The following is an 18,425-nucleotide window of genomic DNA, read 5'->3' as shown; positions in this document are numbered from 1 at the left end:
ACGCACATGGTACGCCGACATCGTACAACTCACAGCGGACGCCCCCTGGCGTCTCCCCGACCGCCATGATCTTCTATCACAAGGCCCGTTCTACCACCAGAACTCAGGGGCTCTCAATTTGACGGCGTGGCCCTTGAGACCTAGGTTCTATCCCAGGCAGGGCTCTCGACGGACGTCATTGGAACCATGATCAGGGCACGGAAGCCAGCCTCTGCCAAGATTTATTTCTTTACCTGGTGCGAATCTCGTGGCCAGATCCCACTCCCTTATTCCCTACCCAAAGTACTTGGTTTTCTCCAATCGGGTCTGGAGGCGAGGCTGTCATTGGGCTCGCTTAAGAGCCAGGTGTCAGCCCTCAGTGCTTTTTCAAAGGCGCATTGCTACCAAGCCGCAAGTAAGGACTTTCCTTCAGGGGGTTTCCCGATTGGTTCCCCCCTACAGACGACCACTAGAAACGTGGGACCTCAACCTGGTCCTGACAGCATTGCAGGAACCACCCTTCGAACCCCTTAAAGAGGTCCCGCTCCGCCTTCTTTCCCAGAAGGTGGTTTTCCTGGTGGCAATCACCTCGATACGCAGGGTGTCTGAACTGACAGCACTCTCCTGCAGACGGCCCTTCCTGGCTTTTCACCAGGACAAGGTAGTTCTTCGTACAGTACCATCCTTCCTTCCGAAGGTTGTGTCCAACTTCCACCTCAGTGAGGAAATTTCACTACCATCCCTTTGTCCGGTTCCGGTTCATAGAGTGGAGAAGGCTCTGCATACGCTTGACCTTGTCAGGGCATTGCGTATGTACGTGTCTAGGACTGCGTCCTTCCGGAGGTCTGATACAAGAGGCCTACCGCCTTAAGAATTCTCCTCTTCCAGCCGGTATTACGGCACACTCTACACGGGCGGTAGGGGCCTCCTGGGCCATTCGGCACCAGGCTTCGGCACAACTAGTGTGTAAGGCGGCCACTTGGACTAGCTTACACACGTTTACTAAACACTACAGGGTTCATACCCAGTCCTCCGCGGACGTGAGCCTGGGTAGATGTGTCCTGCAGGCGGCGGTGCCCTAAGTATAGGGGCCTGTCTGCACAATATTCGTCCATTGCTTCCCACCCAGGGACTGCTTTAGGACGTCCCATGGTCCTGTGTCCCCCAATGAGGCGACAGAGTAAAGGATATTTTTGTGTACTCACCGTAAAATCTCTTTCTCTTAGCCTCTAATTGGGGGACACAGCTCCCACCCTGTTGCCCTTTCCAGGCCGTTGTAACTATTGAGTTCTCATATTGTTTTCTTGAGCTCGTACATAGTTGCCTTCTTACAGGCATAATTATGTTATTCATGTTACATAGTTGCCTTCTTACAGGCATAATTATGTTATTCATGTTACGTTCCTCCTACTGCTTTTGCACAAAACTGGAGAAGGCTGATGCCGTCCAGGGGTGTATACTGCAGAGGAGGAGCCACAGTTAATCTTTTTCAGATTATGCATAGTGTCGCCTCCTAGTGGACAGCAGCATAACACCCATGGTCCTGTGTCCCCCAATTAGAGGCTAAGAGAAAGAGATTTTACGGTGAGTACACAAAAATCTCCTTTTTGTGTACACGTTGCTTATTTTTCCTTTCAGATTTGAAGCATATGAATTCCTCTGCATTTTTGCAGCATTTTTTCACCCATCGTAATGGTTGGGAAAAACGCTTAAAAATGCTTCAAAGCCACACTTTTTCATGGAGCTTTTTTTGTGTGCTAAGAAACATGTTTTTGAAGCAGAAATGCCTGCAACAAATGCTTACCGTGTTCACATAACCTTAAATGAACACTTTACCAACACATTTCAGATGTCTAAGAAAAGCTCCAGCAATGTTACTTCATGGAGAATCCGTAAAAGGGAGAGCTGTTATGTTCTCCTAATGGGAAAGAAATTATTGGAATAATGGCTTTATCTATTAAAGGGGTTGTCTTCTCCAGGACAACCCATGCTTAAAGGGTTTTTTCTGCCTTAATCTACAAGTCTACTGTCACTCTATGACATCAGACTTGTGAATTCTGCGCGACGCGACGATTCTCCAGGAGCGGGTAGTTTTGTGACAGCAAGTTTGCGATATGCATACTTCCAGCCACATTCCAACTAGACTTTCTGTCTTCCCACAACACACTTGCATTGCGTGAGGCTGCGCCCATCTAGTTGGAATGTGGCCAGGAGTGTGTACATCGCATACTTGCGGTCACATGACACCTGCTCCCAGCATCGGATAATCGTCACAGTGCGCAGTACTCATGATGTGAGGATTCACATGTCTGCAGTTACGTAGCTTAGTACTAGACAACTCCTTTACAGAAGTCCTCCTATTATTTTTTTTTTTTTTCCCTTACGTTTGTGTATGTAGTGTAGAGCCAGTGTATTAATATACTCGCCTGCTGCAGTCTTCTCCGGTGTCCAGCACCATTCCGCTCCTCTTCCGAGTGACGTCACCGCTCTTCAGACTCTCCGTGTCTTACTGCGCTCTGTATCCTGGATGAACCTTTTACAGTGTAAGACCATGACCCTTCAGAACAAGGCTCCTGCATGGAGTGGTCCGGAGAGTCTGATGAGCAGTGACGTCGCTCACGAGGACCGGAACAGCGTTGGGTAACGGTGAAGGTGGCGGTAGGTGAGTATATCGACATACTAACAGTACACTCCACAGATTTAGAGAGAAAAAAATTAATGGGAGGACTTCTTTAATCACTTTATCATCCCATAATGAATAGCAACAATGTATGCTCGCCTCCCGTGATCCAGCAATGTCGGCGCTGTTACTCTCATATGACCTTGTTAGGTCCTGTTACTGCTGCAGCCAGTCGGTGACCACTGATAGATTGCCGCTTATCAATATTTTGCCATATCAGACATCCGCTCTTAATAGTTAAGGTGGCAGCTGACCAAACAATGTCACGTCACCTGCAGGGGATAGCACCGATGTTGTCGGATCGCAGTCTGCGCCTGTCTACCCCATTTGGAAGTCACAGCGCTGTTGCATCGGTCAGGTGGCTAGAAGAGAGCATCATTGAAGAAACATCAAGAATCCCCACCTGTCGGCCTAGTAAGAAAATTGGAACTGATCTGCTCTTTTTTGCGAGTCACAGCTGCAGCTTGAACAAAGCTGTACCATTCAGTGCCCTGAAGCGAATAATCAGTGTTGGACCCCCACCGATCTGATATTGATGACCTATCCAGGATGTGGGGCATGAATATTATATCCCCAGACAACACCTTTAAGGCTACTCAGGCATATTTCTATTAAAGCCCCGGTATGGCAGCATTCTGTTGGGGAAATATCCATTTGCTACATCCACAAATTATTTTGTGTCCCTTTAACAAATTGCTAGTTGGATCCGTTAGGAAACTTTGCATAATCAAGAGATCAATATTTACAGATTAACCTTTTTCAGCATGTATATGAAGTGATTTTCATTTGCTCTTTTGTCCTTGCAGTTTATGTGGCATTATCCCAGGGCTGAACAGTGTCTTCTTACCTCGAATGAACCCTTTTGTGCTGATTGACGTGGCTGGAGCACTAGCACTTTGCATTACCTACATGTTGATTGAAATTAAGTAAGTATGGTACTTGTAAAAGAAGAAAAATAATATTGTCACGTAAATGGAGTCTAGTCAAGCAAATGTCTTACTATACAGTCAGATTACTGGAGTGTGCATGTGGCTTCTTTCCCTACTGACTGTGTAACCCGTTAATATGTCTGATGTATGAACATCGCCATTCAGGCAATCCGTGTAATTGGATCACTTGTTTTACAAGGAGTGATTCCTAAAATTGTCCTTTTATTAGAGTGTTGTCAGTTATGTAATCCTTTTATATAACCTTTATTTTATATGCAGTTGTAACTTGGTTTATTGTACAGCACTGGGGTTTGTCACTGTTCATTATGTGACATTTTTGTGTTCTTTAGAGACTTTTTTTCTTCCCTTACATGCTGATTTTCCTACTTGCTATGAGGGGTATTGTTAAGGCCTCTTTCACACTTCAGTTGTTTGGCGTCAGTCTAAAACCGCCATTTTCCTCAAATAACGGATCCGTCATTTTTTGTGACGGATCCGTTATTTTCCCCATAGACATGCATTGGCGACGGATTGTGACGGATGGTCGTCCGTTCCATCCGTCATGCGACGGATCCGTCAAAATTTGGCGGACGTCATCTAGACATTGACGGTCATTGCAACGTTTTTTGTCTGCGTTGAAATGGCGGATTGCGACGGATCCGTCGCGTCCGTCATTCCATAGAATGGCCACCTATGGGCGACGGATACGTCGCAACCGTCATTTCGGCGGATCCGTCGCCCCAATCCGTTTTTTCAATTGCGCATGCTCCAAAAAGTATATACATCCCACAAGTAACTGATCCGTCAAAAAAACGGATCCGTTAGAACCGTTTTCTCAGCAATTGTGACGGATCCGTCATTATGGCAGAGCAGACTGACGCCAAACAACTGAAGTGTGAAAGAAGCCTAATGGAACATCTTCAGTTTTTGCCCAGATAAATGTTATTAATGCACATTTTGTGTTTGCAGCAACTATTTTTCAGTGGACACCGCATCAGCCGTGGCCATTGCTCTTATGACATTTGGCACCATGTATCCCATGAGCGTTTACAGTGGCAAAGTACTACTCCAAGTAAGGTTGTTTTTTTGTTGTTTTTTTTACTGTGGTGTAATACGCAGTTTGTATATCTTTTCAAAATTTTGTATAAAATAGTGTCTAGTGTTGGACAGCTCTGAGAAGAGTCAGATGGGGATCGCAGTGCTCGGACTGGCTGGCGGCTCTCCCGACCCATGCAGCTGTCACACTGTAGTCGGGAGAGCCGCCAGCCAGTCCGAGTATTGCGTTGTGATCCTTTCTGGGGTTATAGGGCCATCTGACTTTTCTCGAATGGGAAACTGTTAATTTGAAGATCCGACCACCATAAAGAGGACAACATTTTAGTTCTGCTTGGAATAAAGAAAGAACAGTGACCTGTACATCACATGAATTTATTGCTACAAAAAATAAATTGTAAGGTTGCGGAAAGCCTCACTACTCAGGTAAAGCTGTAGACACGGGCTGGATACCCGAGAGAGGGAGAGACCCTTATACATGGGGTCCCGAGAAGGGGACTCTCTTCTAATACTTTTGCGGTTGTGAATATGGGTATGGAGTGTGCTATAGCAAAACCTTTTAAAGACCAAAGTAGGTAGAAATAGCAAAGAAGTGCATATATTATACTGCTGAGGAAATTCCCTGGTTTGATTGATGATTGTGCGGTATGTATGTGGACATACTGGTTGGATGGGAAGCACATTCTTGCATTCCACTTTCCTTGGTTTAGCTGCATTTTTTGCAGTAGAGGGATGGTCACCTCCAGGACCAGATTGAATACTTTTGCAAGCCACTGTACCTTTCTGACATACAGAGAATAGATGGCGGGGACAGAGATGGATGCAAATAATTACAATAATTAACACTCCCATTTTATATGTTGCTCGGATTAGGTGGTTGGAGTAGTTCTGGCTCATTAGGTAAGGATATGGAGAACTTCTCCCATTGCTGGCACAGGAACCTGAAGGTCTAGTTCTTGTTTCTATGTTTAGACAGCATTAAACCAAGTAATATATACAGTACCAGTCTAAAATATGTACACACCAATTGGAATATTGGTCTCTCTATTTGTAGTTTTAAACTGATTTCGGACAAAAATTTTAATTGTTTTAGTTAAAGAGGGGCAAAAAAAAACCCAAATCCCCTTACCGATCTTCACAGCTCCTGTTTCAGCATTTGCCCAGTCCCGGCTGGTCTCTACTTTGTGGTCTCGTCTTGATGCACCAGATTACAGCGGTTGCCGGTACAGGTATATGGCGGGTCTTGGCTGTGTCCCATGGTTGGCTCACTGGGCACTGCTGGCAGTGTATCAAGATGGGCCCATGAGTAAGCGAAGATGAGAGAATGAGTAGGCGGCAAAATGGGGGATATATGAAAGTTAGTAATTACCAGTACTCTTTTATTTTATTTTTTTAGCCAATCTTATGCCAAATATTTGTATCCACTGGACAACCCATTTGAATGCCTTTGTATGATTGAATTTTATTTAGGAATGAGAAATGTTGAACTTTAAAGGGAAGGTGCCATCAAAAAAAATTTTTTTCCAGCGATTGAAAAAAATGTAAAGAATTAATGTTTACATTTTCTTAAAAAATATTATCATTTGTTTTTAATTTAGTAAAATATGAAAAATAATTTTAAAAGGTTTGGCATTTCCACTTTTAAACACTAGGGGGAGCAGCTGCTGAAATTTCAGAAAAACCTAGTGTACAACTAGCTCACATTACTGCACTGCAGTAATTATGGGCGGAGTCTGCTGACGTGGGTGTGATGTCTCCTCTCCTCCCCTTCTGGTGTTTGCTAGGGGATGAGAGGATTCAGGAACACAGTGTGCAGCCATTTTGTTGGTGACTGCAAAGTTATACTGACAAGTAGACAGTCACCGAAGATGGCAGGCAGCAAGGATTCTGGGAGATATATGGTGGAGGGAGCAGGGTGACAGCAGCACAGAGTATTTCAGGAGAGCAGTGTGCTGGTCTATGTGGGGCACCCTGTTCGGTGCGCTGAGCAGCCAGGGATTGTACATAGAGCGCTGTCTTTTATACACATGGATGGACCGTCTGCTTCACAGAAATCCAGGAAACATTTCTGCTGATTGATGGCCTGTTCTGATCCAGGCTTTGCATGCAAAGACCCCATTCCCCTCCTCAGATCCTGTCCTGGCGATGTGTGAAAGCGAGGTGACAGGCGCAGTCCGGGGTGATGCTGGGAAGGAAATGTAGCCATATAGTAACGATAAACATGAGACCCCTCTCTTCAGCTGCCTCACCAGCCCTCCCCTGAAGGCACCTAACTGGAGGTCATGCTGCCCCCTCTATTACCCCAGACCCGCGTGCAGCTGCTCAACCGGAACCACCCTAGATTTGGTCCCCTTTCTGCAGATAATACTTCCATAGTGTTCTCACATAATACCGCCATATAGATCACTCATAATACCGCCGTATAGAGCACACATAATACTGTCCTATAGTTCTCACATATACCATCGCAAATAACGACGCCAGAGTGTTCTCACATAATACCGCCATATAGAGCACACATAATACCGCCATATAGAGCATACCGCCATATAGAGCACACATAATACCGCCATATAGAGCACACATAATACAGAGCACAAAATACCACAATATACTTCACACAATACCGTCATATAGATCTCACATAATACCACCAGTGTTCTCACATATCGCCATATAGATCACACATAATACCGCCATATATATCAAACATAATACCGCCATATACATCACATAGTACCGCTATATACTTCTCACATAACGACGCCATATAGATCTCACATAATACTGCCATATAGAGCACACATAATACTGCCATATAGAGCACACATAATACAGCCATATAGAGCATACCGCCATATAGATCTCACATAATACCGCCATATATATCAAACATAATACCGCCATATACATCACATAGTACCGCCATATACTTCTCACAGAACGCCGCCATATAGATCACACATAACGGGGGAGAGGACTGCATAGGAGAGGATTAGATACACAGCTCAGTCAGTATCATACAGGATAGGATTAGATACAAGGCTCAGCACAGTATCACATAGGATAGGATTAGATACATGGCTCAGCAGACGGCATCACACAGGAGAGGATTAGATACATGGCTCAGCACACAGTATCCCACAGTAGAGGATTAGATACACGGCTCAGCACAGTATCACACAGGGTAGGATTAGATGCATGGCTCAGCAGACAGTATCACACAGGAAAGGATTAGATACATGGCTCAGCAGTCAGTATCACACAGGATAGGATTAGATGTACAGCTCAGCAGACAGTATCACACAGGAGAGGATTAGGTACATAGCTCAGCACAGTATCACACAGGAAAGGATTAGATACATGGCTCAGCAGTCAGTATCACACAGGATAGGATTAGATACATGGCTCAGCAGACTATCACACAGGAGAGGATTAGATACACAGCTCAGACAGTATCACACAGGAGAGGATTTGATACACAGCTCAGACAGTATCACACAGGAGAGGATTAGATACACAGCTCAGTCAGTATCACACAGGAGAGGATTAGATACACAGCTCAGTCAGTATCACACAGGAGAGGATTAGATACACAGCTCAGCAGACAGTAACACACAGGAGAGGAGATACACTGCTCAGAGTCAGCACCACAAGGGATAGGAATAGATTCCCTCTCCCCCTCCCCACTGATACTTACGGCTCCCTGCTGAGTCCTTTCTTCTCCCTCCCCTCCTTGGTCTTCTCCTCCTCCTCCTATAGCTGCAGGGCTCCTGCGATTATCCTGGGAGCTGGAGCTCACAGCTGCAGTGTGAGCTCCAGGAAGATGGCGCTGGTCTCCTGCCTCTGCTGTGCAGGACGGCTCAGGGGGCGTGGCCAGACACAGCAGAAAGCAGCTTATAATGCAAGCTATAGAGTCGCCTCCCGACCGCAGATCTCTATGCCCTGGGCTGCCGTAAATGCAGAGTGTAAGTGACGTGCAGCTTCACTTACACTCCTGCAAAGCAAAATGGCGGCGCCCAGTGGCTTAAAAAAAAATTAATAATAAAAAAAATGTTAAAGTTAAAAAAAGGAAGTTTGTATGAAAAATAATTGTTTATATAAACAATTATTTTTAATACAAAAAATAAAATGTGGCACCTTTCCTTTAATTATTCAGGTATTTTACAGATGACTTAATAGTGTATAATAAATGTGTGGATAATGTATGTAATGCCTGTCCCTTGTAACGTTACTTAATAGAATGACCGTTGCAGAGGTTGAATAACAATGCCTTTCCTCATTCCTGCCTAATATTAATAAACCGGGTGACCCATTTTGTCTTTATAATTGTGTGGTATGGCTAGTACAGCTCAACTACATCAAGGAAAAGACAATCCATGATTACTCAAAGAACTGCCGGTCAATCATCATTGAAAATTGCAAAAACTCTATTCAGTGTTTTTATGAGACCTGATGTAATGAGGATTGTTGTGGGACCTGTCATTAGGTTCAGGCTGCCTGATCCACGGGCAGCAGAAATCGGAGCCTGATTGCTTAATTACACTGTAATGTTTTAGAGAACCTTGATTGAGAAGCTGTCCGTCTCCCGCCCCTCCAGTTGAGTGCCGATATCGTCCTATCTACACACATGGGAGAAATTTGTAAATTTACTGCAGCGAGGTAGAAGCCATCCGGGGGCTGCACTCAACTAGTCAGGGCTCTCCCTGTGGTCCCCGGCCGGCTTTTCAAACTGTTTTCTCTGAAACACCGCATTTCAAAGTAATTGTTAAATATTTGATTTAGAAAATAGTGCTTTGGAGCAGACCTTGTATCTTGCTAGGAAATTCCTATGAGGAGATATGACAAAATCCAGACTTAGGTCCTGTAACATTGTCCTCTTGCATACCATTATCCTGAGATAGCAGCGTGGGCCGCACCGGGTCCGATTCTTCATTGCTTTTGCATCTTTTTTTCTATGGGTAAAAATGATTCTAATAATTTTCTCATCTGCATCTTTTCCAAGTTATAGGGATCCTGTCAGCTTCCCAAGGCCTCCCAAACCACCATCATGTATTTACTAGTGATGAGCGAGTGTACTCATTGCTCGGGTTTTCCTCTGGTGACCTCCGAGTATTTGTAGTGTTCGGAGATTAAGTTTTCATCGCCTCAGCTGAATGATTTACAGCTATTAGCCAGCCTGAGTACATGTGGGGGTTGCCTGGTTGCTAGGGAATCCTCACATGTAATCAAGCTGGCTAGTAGCTGTAAATCATTCAGCTGCCGCGATGAAAACTAAATCTCCAAACACTAACAAATACTCGGAGATCACCCGAGCGTGCTCGTGAAAACCCGAGCAACAAGTACATTCGCTCATCACTAGTATTTACTGATCCCGTTGTACTCTTCCTAACAAGCCCCTTTTAGTGGCTTATTGATTTTTTTTCATATGCTTAAACCAGTTTTATAACTATGGCGATTTCCAAATTATTATTATTTTTTGTCTAAGTGGTGAAAAAAAAATGAGGAAAGTTGTAAGAAAAAAAGTAAGATAATCAGCCCATCATTAGGCTGAAAAAAAAATTATCAGAGATCGAGCAGAAATGTTAGCAGTGGTCATATCAACTCTTTCATTCATGAGGAGAAGTATATTTTCAGCATTTGTCACAAATCTTTAGCCAAGGTCTCCATTTACTTACATAAGGTGCATATAGGAAATATACAGGGGACAAATGTGCAGCAGCAGCTGTTTCACATCCTCAGATGCTTTCTCCAAGCACAATTACATTCTGCAAAAAAATTGTTCGCTGGTGAGCTTGGGAACTCAAGAAGGCCTCGACATCCACGGGCTACCAACAGTGGTCAATGAGCGCGGAATCCATTCCATGTTGAAGAAAAATCCCTTTACAACATCCACCCAAGTGAAGGACACTCTCCAGGAAGTAGGTTTCTCAGTATCTAAGTGTCTGCCATGAGGAGAAGACTTCATGAGAACAAATACAGAGGGTTCATCACAAGGTGTAACCCATTAATCCGCCTTAAAAATAGAAAGGCCAGATTAATTTTTGCCAAAAAATATCTGAAGAAGCTGCCCAGTTCTGGAAAAGCATTCATTGGAAAGATTAATCAAGGATCAACCTGTACCAGAATGATGGAAAGAAGAAAGAATGAAGAAGGTTTAATAAGGATCATTATCCAAATAACATATTCTCGGTAAAACATGGTGGAGGCTGTGTGATGGCATGGGCATGCATGGCTTCCAGTGGCACTGGGTAACTAATGTTTATTGACGATGTGACTGATGACAGAAGCAGCTGGATGAATTCTGAAGTGTATGGGGCGACACGTTCTGTTCAGGTTAAACCAAATGTAGCAAAGTTAATTGGATGGCGTTTCACAGTACAGAGGGACAATGACCCAAAACTTACTGCAAAAGCAACCCAAAAGCTTTTTAAGGCAAAGAAGAGGAATATTCTGCAATGGCGTAGTCAATCACCAGATCTCAACTTCAACAAGAATGCTTTTCAAATGCTTAAAGGGAACCTGTCACCCCGTTTTTTTGAAGATGAGCTTAAAATAGCGTTAAATAGGGGCAGAGCTGGGCGTTACATTAGTGTCTTTTGTGTGCCTTTATTACCCACCTATGCTGCCGAAATACCTTTGTAAAGTTGCCATTTTCTGCTGTCACTCACGCTGGTCTGGTCCTATGGGCGTGGTGACAGCGCTGTTTCTCCCCCAGATCAGGCTCATCATTACGTTGGTGGCGTAGTGGTGTGCGCATGTCCAACAGAGAATATCCACTGCCCAGGAGATGAAAAAGAGCGCGATCTGCGCTATTCAGCCGTTTACCGGTGGGCGCGGCCATCTTTCCTGTGGCCGCGCGTGCGCAGATGGAGCGCTCTGCTGCCCGGGGCTTCAGGAAAATGGCAGCGGGATTCCGCGCGTGCGCAGATGGAGATCGCGGCGGCCATTTTCCACTACGCCACCAACGGAATGATGAGCCTGATCTGGGGGAGAAACAGCGCTGTCACCACGCCCATAGGACCAGACCAGCGTGAGTGACAGCAGAAAACGGCGACTTTGCAAAGGTATTTCGGGAGCATAGGTGGGTAATAAAGGCACACAAAAGACACTAATGTAACGCCCAGCTCTGCCCCTATTTAACGCTATTTTTAGCTCATCTTCAAAAAACGGGGTGACAGGTTCCCTTTAAGACAAAATTTAAGACAGACCAACAAACGGGCAAAAACTGAAGTTTGCTACCCTAAAGGCCTGGCAGAGCATCTTCAAATTATTAAAAATGAACATTTTATTTATGGTAAAGTTAATTTGTCTAAATGCTTTTGGGCCCCTGAAATGAGGAGGCTTTGTATAGAATGGTTGCAATTCCTAAACGTTTCACAGGATAATTTTGTTCAACTCACTTTATTTAAACCTGAAGGGCTACACTTCAATTGCATCTCAGTTGTTTCATTTGGAATAAAAAAAAAAATAGTGGAATGCCGAGTGCAAATCACGCAGATTTGGTCACTGTCCAAATATTTCTGGACCTAACTGTATGAGAATACACTAATTTGGAGTACAGATGATGGCAGTGAAACAGTCAGTGCTTGACTCCTCCTCCTGAGTGTTAACTAATAGAAAAGGTGGCTCTTGCTCCTGAAAAATCATTGTGTGCTCCTTTTAATCACACTGCCTGGTCCTTTTTAAAGTGTTTGATCACTATCGGATAATCCCAACTTTAATGCTAAAGTGTCCATAGTAAATAAAATATATACTCCCCTCCAGGACCGACGCCAATTTCAGCGCCGTGTCTGAGTGATTATGTGACACGATTGCTGCAGCCTTTCAGTTTTCCGGCAAACTCCCAGGCTGCGTAGAGGCTACTTTGAAAACCAAAAGAAAGGAAAGGGAGTCAAGAAGTGTTCAGCATATATAGCCACTCTTTCAACTTTTGGATAAGCAAATTTGATGGCTACCTGCCTGGCACAAAGTGTGTCCACTTTGAAGAATTTTAAATAGAACCTGTAAATAAATTCTATTCTTCTTGCCAGCCTTGGGCTTTCGATCATAGAGGCGTGGCTACAGTGGCAACTGTAACCACGCCCCTGGCACCGACTGACAGCCAGCTCTACAGTATCAGCACAGAGCCGGCTGTCAGTCAGTGCCAGGGGTGTGGTTACAGCCACCACTCACTATGTACTGAGTGGTGACTCAAGCTGTGCCTCTATGATTGATAGACAGAGACTTCTGGGAGGAATAAGAGTTCATTCCTTTCCAGCTGCCAGGCTTTCAATGGGGCGGTCACACAGCTTCAAAAAGCTATTAACCTGCAGATTAACCCTATATCTGCAGGTTAATATAATTTTTTTCACATGACAGGTTCCATTTAGACTTTGCGAGAGTTTTTTATTATTATTTTTTTTGGTCACTTTGTCTTATGTCTACTTCTTGGTTCCAATAATTGTAATATCGTAAAAACTCTAGGTATTTGTGTGTAAACCTACGACTGGTACTGTATATTTCTCCTTGACTAGTGACATTCATCGTAAGTACAGTGTTATGCTCACAGTGGTGTATAAGTTTAGGACTGAGGTGTAGACACTTGCAAATCACAACCGTCTGTTCCCAGCAATTTCTTCTCATCACATGGCCTCCCATTCGGGTTTAACATGACTGCATCTCATCACATCACTTGTGGGTGTTGTTGCAGTAAATGACAGCTCTGACAAACACTTATCACACGAACCCCAGCCAAATCCAACACACGCGCACACAGATCCCTGTTTTACCTGTAAACAAATCTGCTTCCGATATGTATCACGTTCACTCTATTATATGCTGTGGCTTCTGGGGATTAGATAATGTCTAGCTTGTATCTAGACCTGTAGAAGGTAAGGAGCAGGGTCTCCTCGCCCCCTCTGATTGACAGTCCATTTAATTACATAACATGTATGTAGTCTCATTTTCACATGAACAACACCCTGGTATTAACTAATGATGATAATTAGTGATGAGCAAATATACTCGTTACTTGAGATTTCTCGAGCACGCTCGGTTTACCTCCAGTATTTTTTAGTGCTCGGAGATTTAGTTTTCAGTGCCGCAGCTGAATGATTTACATCTGTTAGCCAGCATAAGTACATGTGGGGGTTGCCTGGTTGCTAGGGAATCCCCACATGTACTTATGCTGGCTAACAGATGTAAATCATTCAGCTGCGGCAAGATAAACTAAATCTCCGAGCACTAAAAAATACTGGAGGACCCCCGAGCGTGCTCAGGAAATCTCAAGTAACGAGAATATTCGCTCATCACTAATGATAATCTAAAATAATTCTGCAGTCTGCAGAGATTGTTCATGCATTTTAACAAATGGCTTGTTTTTTTTTTTTTTTTTTTCATTTTTGTTTTCTGCAGACTACACCTCCGCATGTCATTGGCCAACTGGACAAACTACTTCGAGAGGTAAGCAAAGCAAAACCAAGGAAATGAAAATCATATTTAAAGGGCTTTTCCACCACTTAAATGTAGGCCCATAAGAGGAGTCACATTAGAGTAGGTTCCCAGCAAAGGTCGCCTTGTCGTGGCTGCTGGGCATGCATGCATTGGCCAGTTTATGCGCTAAGTATTTTCATTTTTTCCTATTTTCTATACTATAATGCAATTTCATATTTCATGTTTACATGCTATAGCCCTACAGAGTGCAACTTTGTTAGTAAAAGTAATGCGCACACCTACGCTACATTTGTTTGCTACTGATTGCATGAATTTTTCTGCACCGTCTCATAAAACTAGAAAAAAAAAAAAAAAAAATCCCCAAAGTGCTAAATAATAAATACCCACATACTAACCCGCCACCGCTCCTCTCGCAGTACTGTTACGGTCCCCACTGGTTTTTAGGCTCCCAATTGAAGCGGGAATGTGCATGTGACCACTGACTGGCTCTGGACATACTGTTCCGTCATGCAGCGTGTGACTGCTGCAGCCAATCACTGTCCGCAGCAGTGACTCCTGCTGATCCGTTTCTGCAGACATTCACACTTGTCACATGTCTTTCTGTGATGGCACCTGGAGCATCCTTTGTGCAGGTGCTATCCGAGACCTGGAAATGTAATGCACAAGTGTAAGGAGTGGCTGCTACTGTTTAAGCAAAGTGAACAAAAGGTGGAGATGTTGTTTTAAACACTGAGAAACCAATTTTGTGACTGCAAGGGCGACACATCAATCATTTTGTTGCTGCTCATAATTAAGCCTTTGTCATGCGTCTTCCATGAGAATACAAAAAGGAAAATGGTACATTTATGCTTCATTGCTAAGGACTATCACTTATTGAATGAGGATTAATTGCAATACTAGTTTCTATTCATAGACAGATGTGAACATCCTTCTTGGGGGGGAAAAAGTCCTTTTCTAACCCTGGACATCCCTCTTAAAAAAAAAAATAAAAAAAAATTGTAAACTAGTCTTTAACCCTTTCGCCACATGTACCCAACTGTGTGGGTAAACACCATTAATTACTAAAGGTACCGTCACATTAAGCGACGCTGCAGCGATATAGACAACGATGCCGATCGCTGCAACGTCGCTGTTTCGTCGTTGTGTGGTCGCTGGAGAGCTGTCACACAGACAGCTCTCCAGCGACCAACGATGCCGAAGTCCCCGGGTAACCAGGGTAAACATCGGGTTACTAAGCGCAGGGCCGCGCTTAGTAACCCGATGTTTACCCTGGTTACCAGTGTAAATGTAAAAAAAAAAAAAACACTACATACTTACATTCCGGTGTCTGTCGCGTCCCCCGGTGTCCGCTTCCCTGCACTGTGTAAGCGTCGGCCCTAAAGCAGAGCGGTGACGTCACCGCTGTGCTTTGCTTTACGGCCGGCGCTGACACAGTGCATGAAGCTCTGAGCAGCAGCGCGGACGCCGGGGGACGTGACAGACATCAGATGGTGAGTATGTAGTGTTTTTTTTTTACTTTTATAATGGTAACCAGGGTAAATATCGGGTTACTAAGCACGGCCCTGCGCTTAGTAACTTGATATTTACCCTGGTTACCATTGTAAAACATTGCTGGCATCGTTGCTTTTGCTGTCAAACACAACGATACACGCCGATCTGACGACCAAATAAAGTTCTGGACTTCTAGCTCCGACCAGTGATATCACAGCGGGATCCTGATCGCTGCTGCGTGTCACACACAACGATATCGCTATCCATGACGCTGCAACGTCACGGATCGTTATCGTTATCGTTGGAAAGTTGGTCAGTGTGAAGGTACCTTAACACAAGACAAAGTGGGAGCTCTTTAACTTCTCGCCACAGTCAAGTTTTGATTTATTTTCCTTGCCCTTCTTCCAAGAGTCATGGTTTGTTTTTTTTGTCACCTTAGTATTATAATTGTTTGATTACTTGTTTTATATTCTGCACTAGTACAGTACTCACTATCTTTTATTCTGCAATACTACAGTACTCACGATCTTATATTCTGCCACACTACCCAGCTGCCTTGACAACCTATTGGTATCAGCAACACGGCATTTAAAGGGATTCTCTCTGCACAGAATGACTGTTCAAACCAAGTACAAGCGCTCGGTGCATCATGGCTCGGCCAAACCTTTTAAGTGCACCTTTCCACCTGCTTGTTTTCCATCTGTCTCCTATCTCTGTCCTATGGCTCTATGAAGCCAGAGCTGTCATTCAAGGAGGGTGGGGTAGAGATGGTGGGAAGGTGTATATAAATGATTGGCCGTGCCATGATGGTTTGAACAGTCCCTTTAAATGCCACTGTTGGTGATTGGTAGCTGCATTTAAATGGTGCATTGATCAAAACTAGCTCCTGTTGCTGCTGTACAAGCAGATTCTGGTTATATAACAGAGCTGCCATCTACCAGTTGGTGGGGGATCAGCTTTTGCGTCCACCCCAAACATGGGAACCTGACGTTGGAAAGGGGCTAAAATGTGCCATGCAAAATGGTGGTTAAAAACCTATTTATCCGATAACATGTTTCTGTATTACTAATAACGTTATAAGTGTGTTAAGCTTTGGACTTTTTGTATTAATAAATTGTGCTATTTTTGTATGGTCTTTACTTAGGTGTCTACATTAGATGGGGTTCTGGAAGTCCGCAATGAGCATTTTTGGACTTTGGGATTTGGGACCATGGTATGTAAGAAGCTGTGGCTACATAGGGATTATGCAACACTTATATACATTATATTAAGTTCATCCATGCACAGAGCTGTAGTTCTTCACAGTGGGTTGGTCATGGGCTGTGTGTATATACACACCCTCACAATGGAGAACTTGGCTTTATTTTCCTAAAGGGTTAGTCCCAACTTCATAAATGGTTATTGTCGAATGGTGCTTGCAAATCAAGCAATTTTGCACTTTACTGCTTATTAAAAGTTTGAGTTGTTCCTGTGAGACCATCGCTTCTAGACAGCATATATTGCACAGCACTTGCAAGCTCTATTCTATTGAGCTTGTAAGCACAGTTTTGAAGCTGCGGAGGATCTCTGGAGCACGCTTTAACCTCCTAAATCAAAGCCAGCTCCAGCACAGTACACACAAGCTAGACAACAGCAGTGGTCGGTCTCCTAGGCAACAAGCTGTAAATAAAAGAAAAGTATTAATATCTCAAGAACAGCTGCAAATGTAAGTAAGCCGTAAATTGTAAAAGTGCTTGTTTTTAGAAGCACCATCCAACAGAATCCATCTCTGAATGGGAATAACCCTTTAACCTTTACTTAGGATTTACATTTAGACCAAGCAAAGAGGGTATTTCTGGCCTACAGCTAGATTAGATACATGTTCATTTTGTTTCCTTACTTTTCAGGCTGGTTCAGTTCAAGTTCGGATTAGAAGAGACGCTAATGAGCAGCTGGTGTTGGCTCATGTTACAAACCGACTCAATACATTGGTCTCTACTCTTACGGTTCAAATCTTCAAGGACGAATGGTCCAGGCCCGTCTTGTCTTCTGGTCCCATGCCATCCAACATGCTGAACGTGTCAGACCATCACATCATTCAGATGCCATCTCTGAAGTCACCAGTTGATGAATTAAGTCCTTTGACTTCCACACCCTCAAAGCCCACCAGCCCGCCTCCTGAATTTGCCTTTAATACGCCAGGCAAAAATATCAATCCTGTTATTCTTCAGAATGCACAAACGAGGCCATACGGCCTAGGACTCCAATACCCTTCTACACAATATGGTGCTACGTTTAGCCAAGGACTTGGCGTGCCTGGCATTGGGGGCACACAGGGTTTAAGGACTGGGTTTACAAATGTTGCTAACAGATATGGAACATACACTCCCGGACAGTTCACACAGTTCAAACAATGACTTCATTTGTTGTGGTTTTACTGCCATTTTGGAAAGTTTTCGTTTGTTGGAGGTGAAGACTTTGAGAGATCAGGACATTCGGACCTATCCGTTTTAAGCTATACTTTTCTTTTGAATGTCACTGATACATTCCACTTTTTCATTTACTTTTCTTTTCTTCCCTTTAAACTCCTTAAAGTGTTTGCGGTATAAAGCAACAAACTTATTTTAATAAATTAAATGGCCACCGTCTACTTTCACCGATATTTTTCTATATTCATGTTTATCCACTTTGGGTTTTGGAAAGCATTATGCTATAGGCCTATGGTAATTTACACGTGTGTGTACACGCCCTATGGATCGATGGAGAAATTATGCAAGGGTGGAGAGAACTCTTGATCGTATCTGTGGAGAAATATTCTACTACACATTGCAACTCTAATTTTAAGGTTGTCCACACCTCAGAAGTAGCAGCTCTTAGTC

General features: G+C 43.8%; 1 protein-coding gene across 4 annotated transcripts in view; it reads left to right on the top strand.

Annotated features, from left to right (window-relative positions):
• Positions 1-18,194, top strand: part of SLC30A6 (solute carrier family 30 member 6) — a 49,501-nt gene extending 31,307 nt beyond the window's left edge. For all 4 annotated transcript variants that reach the window (XM_077282928.1, XM_077282927.1, XM_077282930.1 and 1 more), the window contains 5 exons: positions 3,466-3,585; positions 4,558-4,660; positions 14,038-14,085; positions 16,712-16,780; positions 17,454-18,194. In XM_077282928.1, the coding sequence (XP_077139043.1) occupies positions 3,466-3,585; positions 4,558-4,660; positions 14,038-14,085; positions 16,712-16,780; positions 17,454-17,963 (850 nt within the window). In that variant the 3' untranslated portion in view covers positions 17,964-18,194. The remainder of the gene's footprint in view (positions 1-3,465; positions 3,586-4,557; positions 4,661-14,037; positions 14,086-16,711; positions 16,781-17,453) is intronic.
• The last annotated feature ends 231 nt before the right edge of the window (positions 18,195-18,425 follow it).

This window comes from Ranitomeya variabilis, chromosome 2 (assembly GCF_051348905.1).
Source record: "Ranitomeya variabilis isolate aRanVar5 chromosome 2, aRanVar5.hap1, whole genome shotgun sequence".
Taxonomy (NCBI): Eukaryota; Metazoa; Chordata; class Amphibia; order Anura; family Dendrobatidae; genus Ranitomeya; species Ranitomeya variabilis.
The sequence above is the reverse complement of the archived record's forward strand: the minus strand, read 5'-3'. Positions and strand labels throughout refer to the sequence as shown.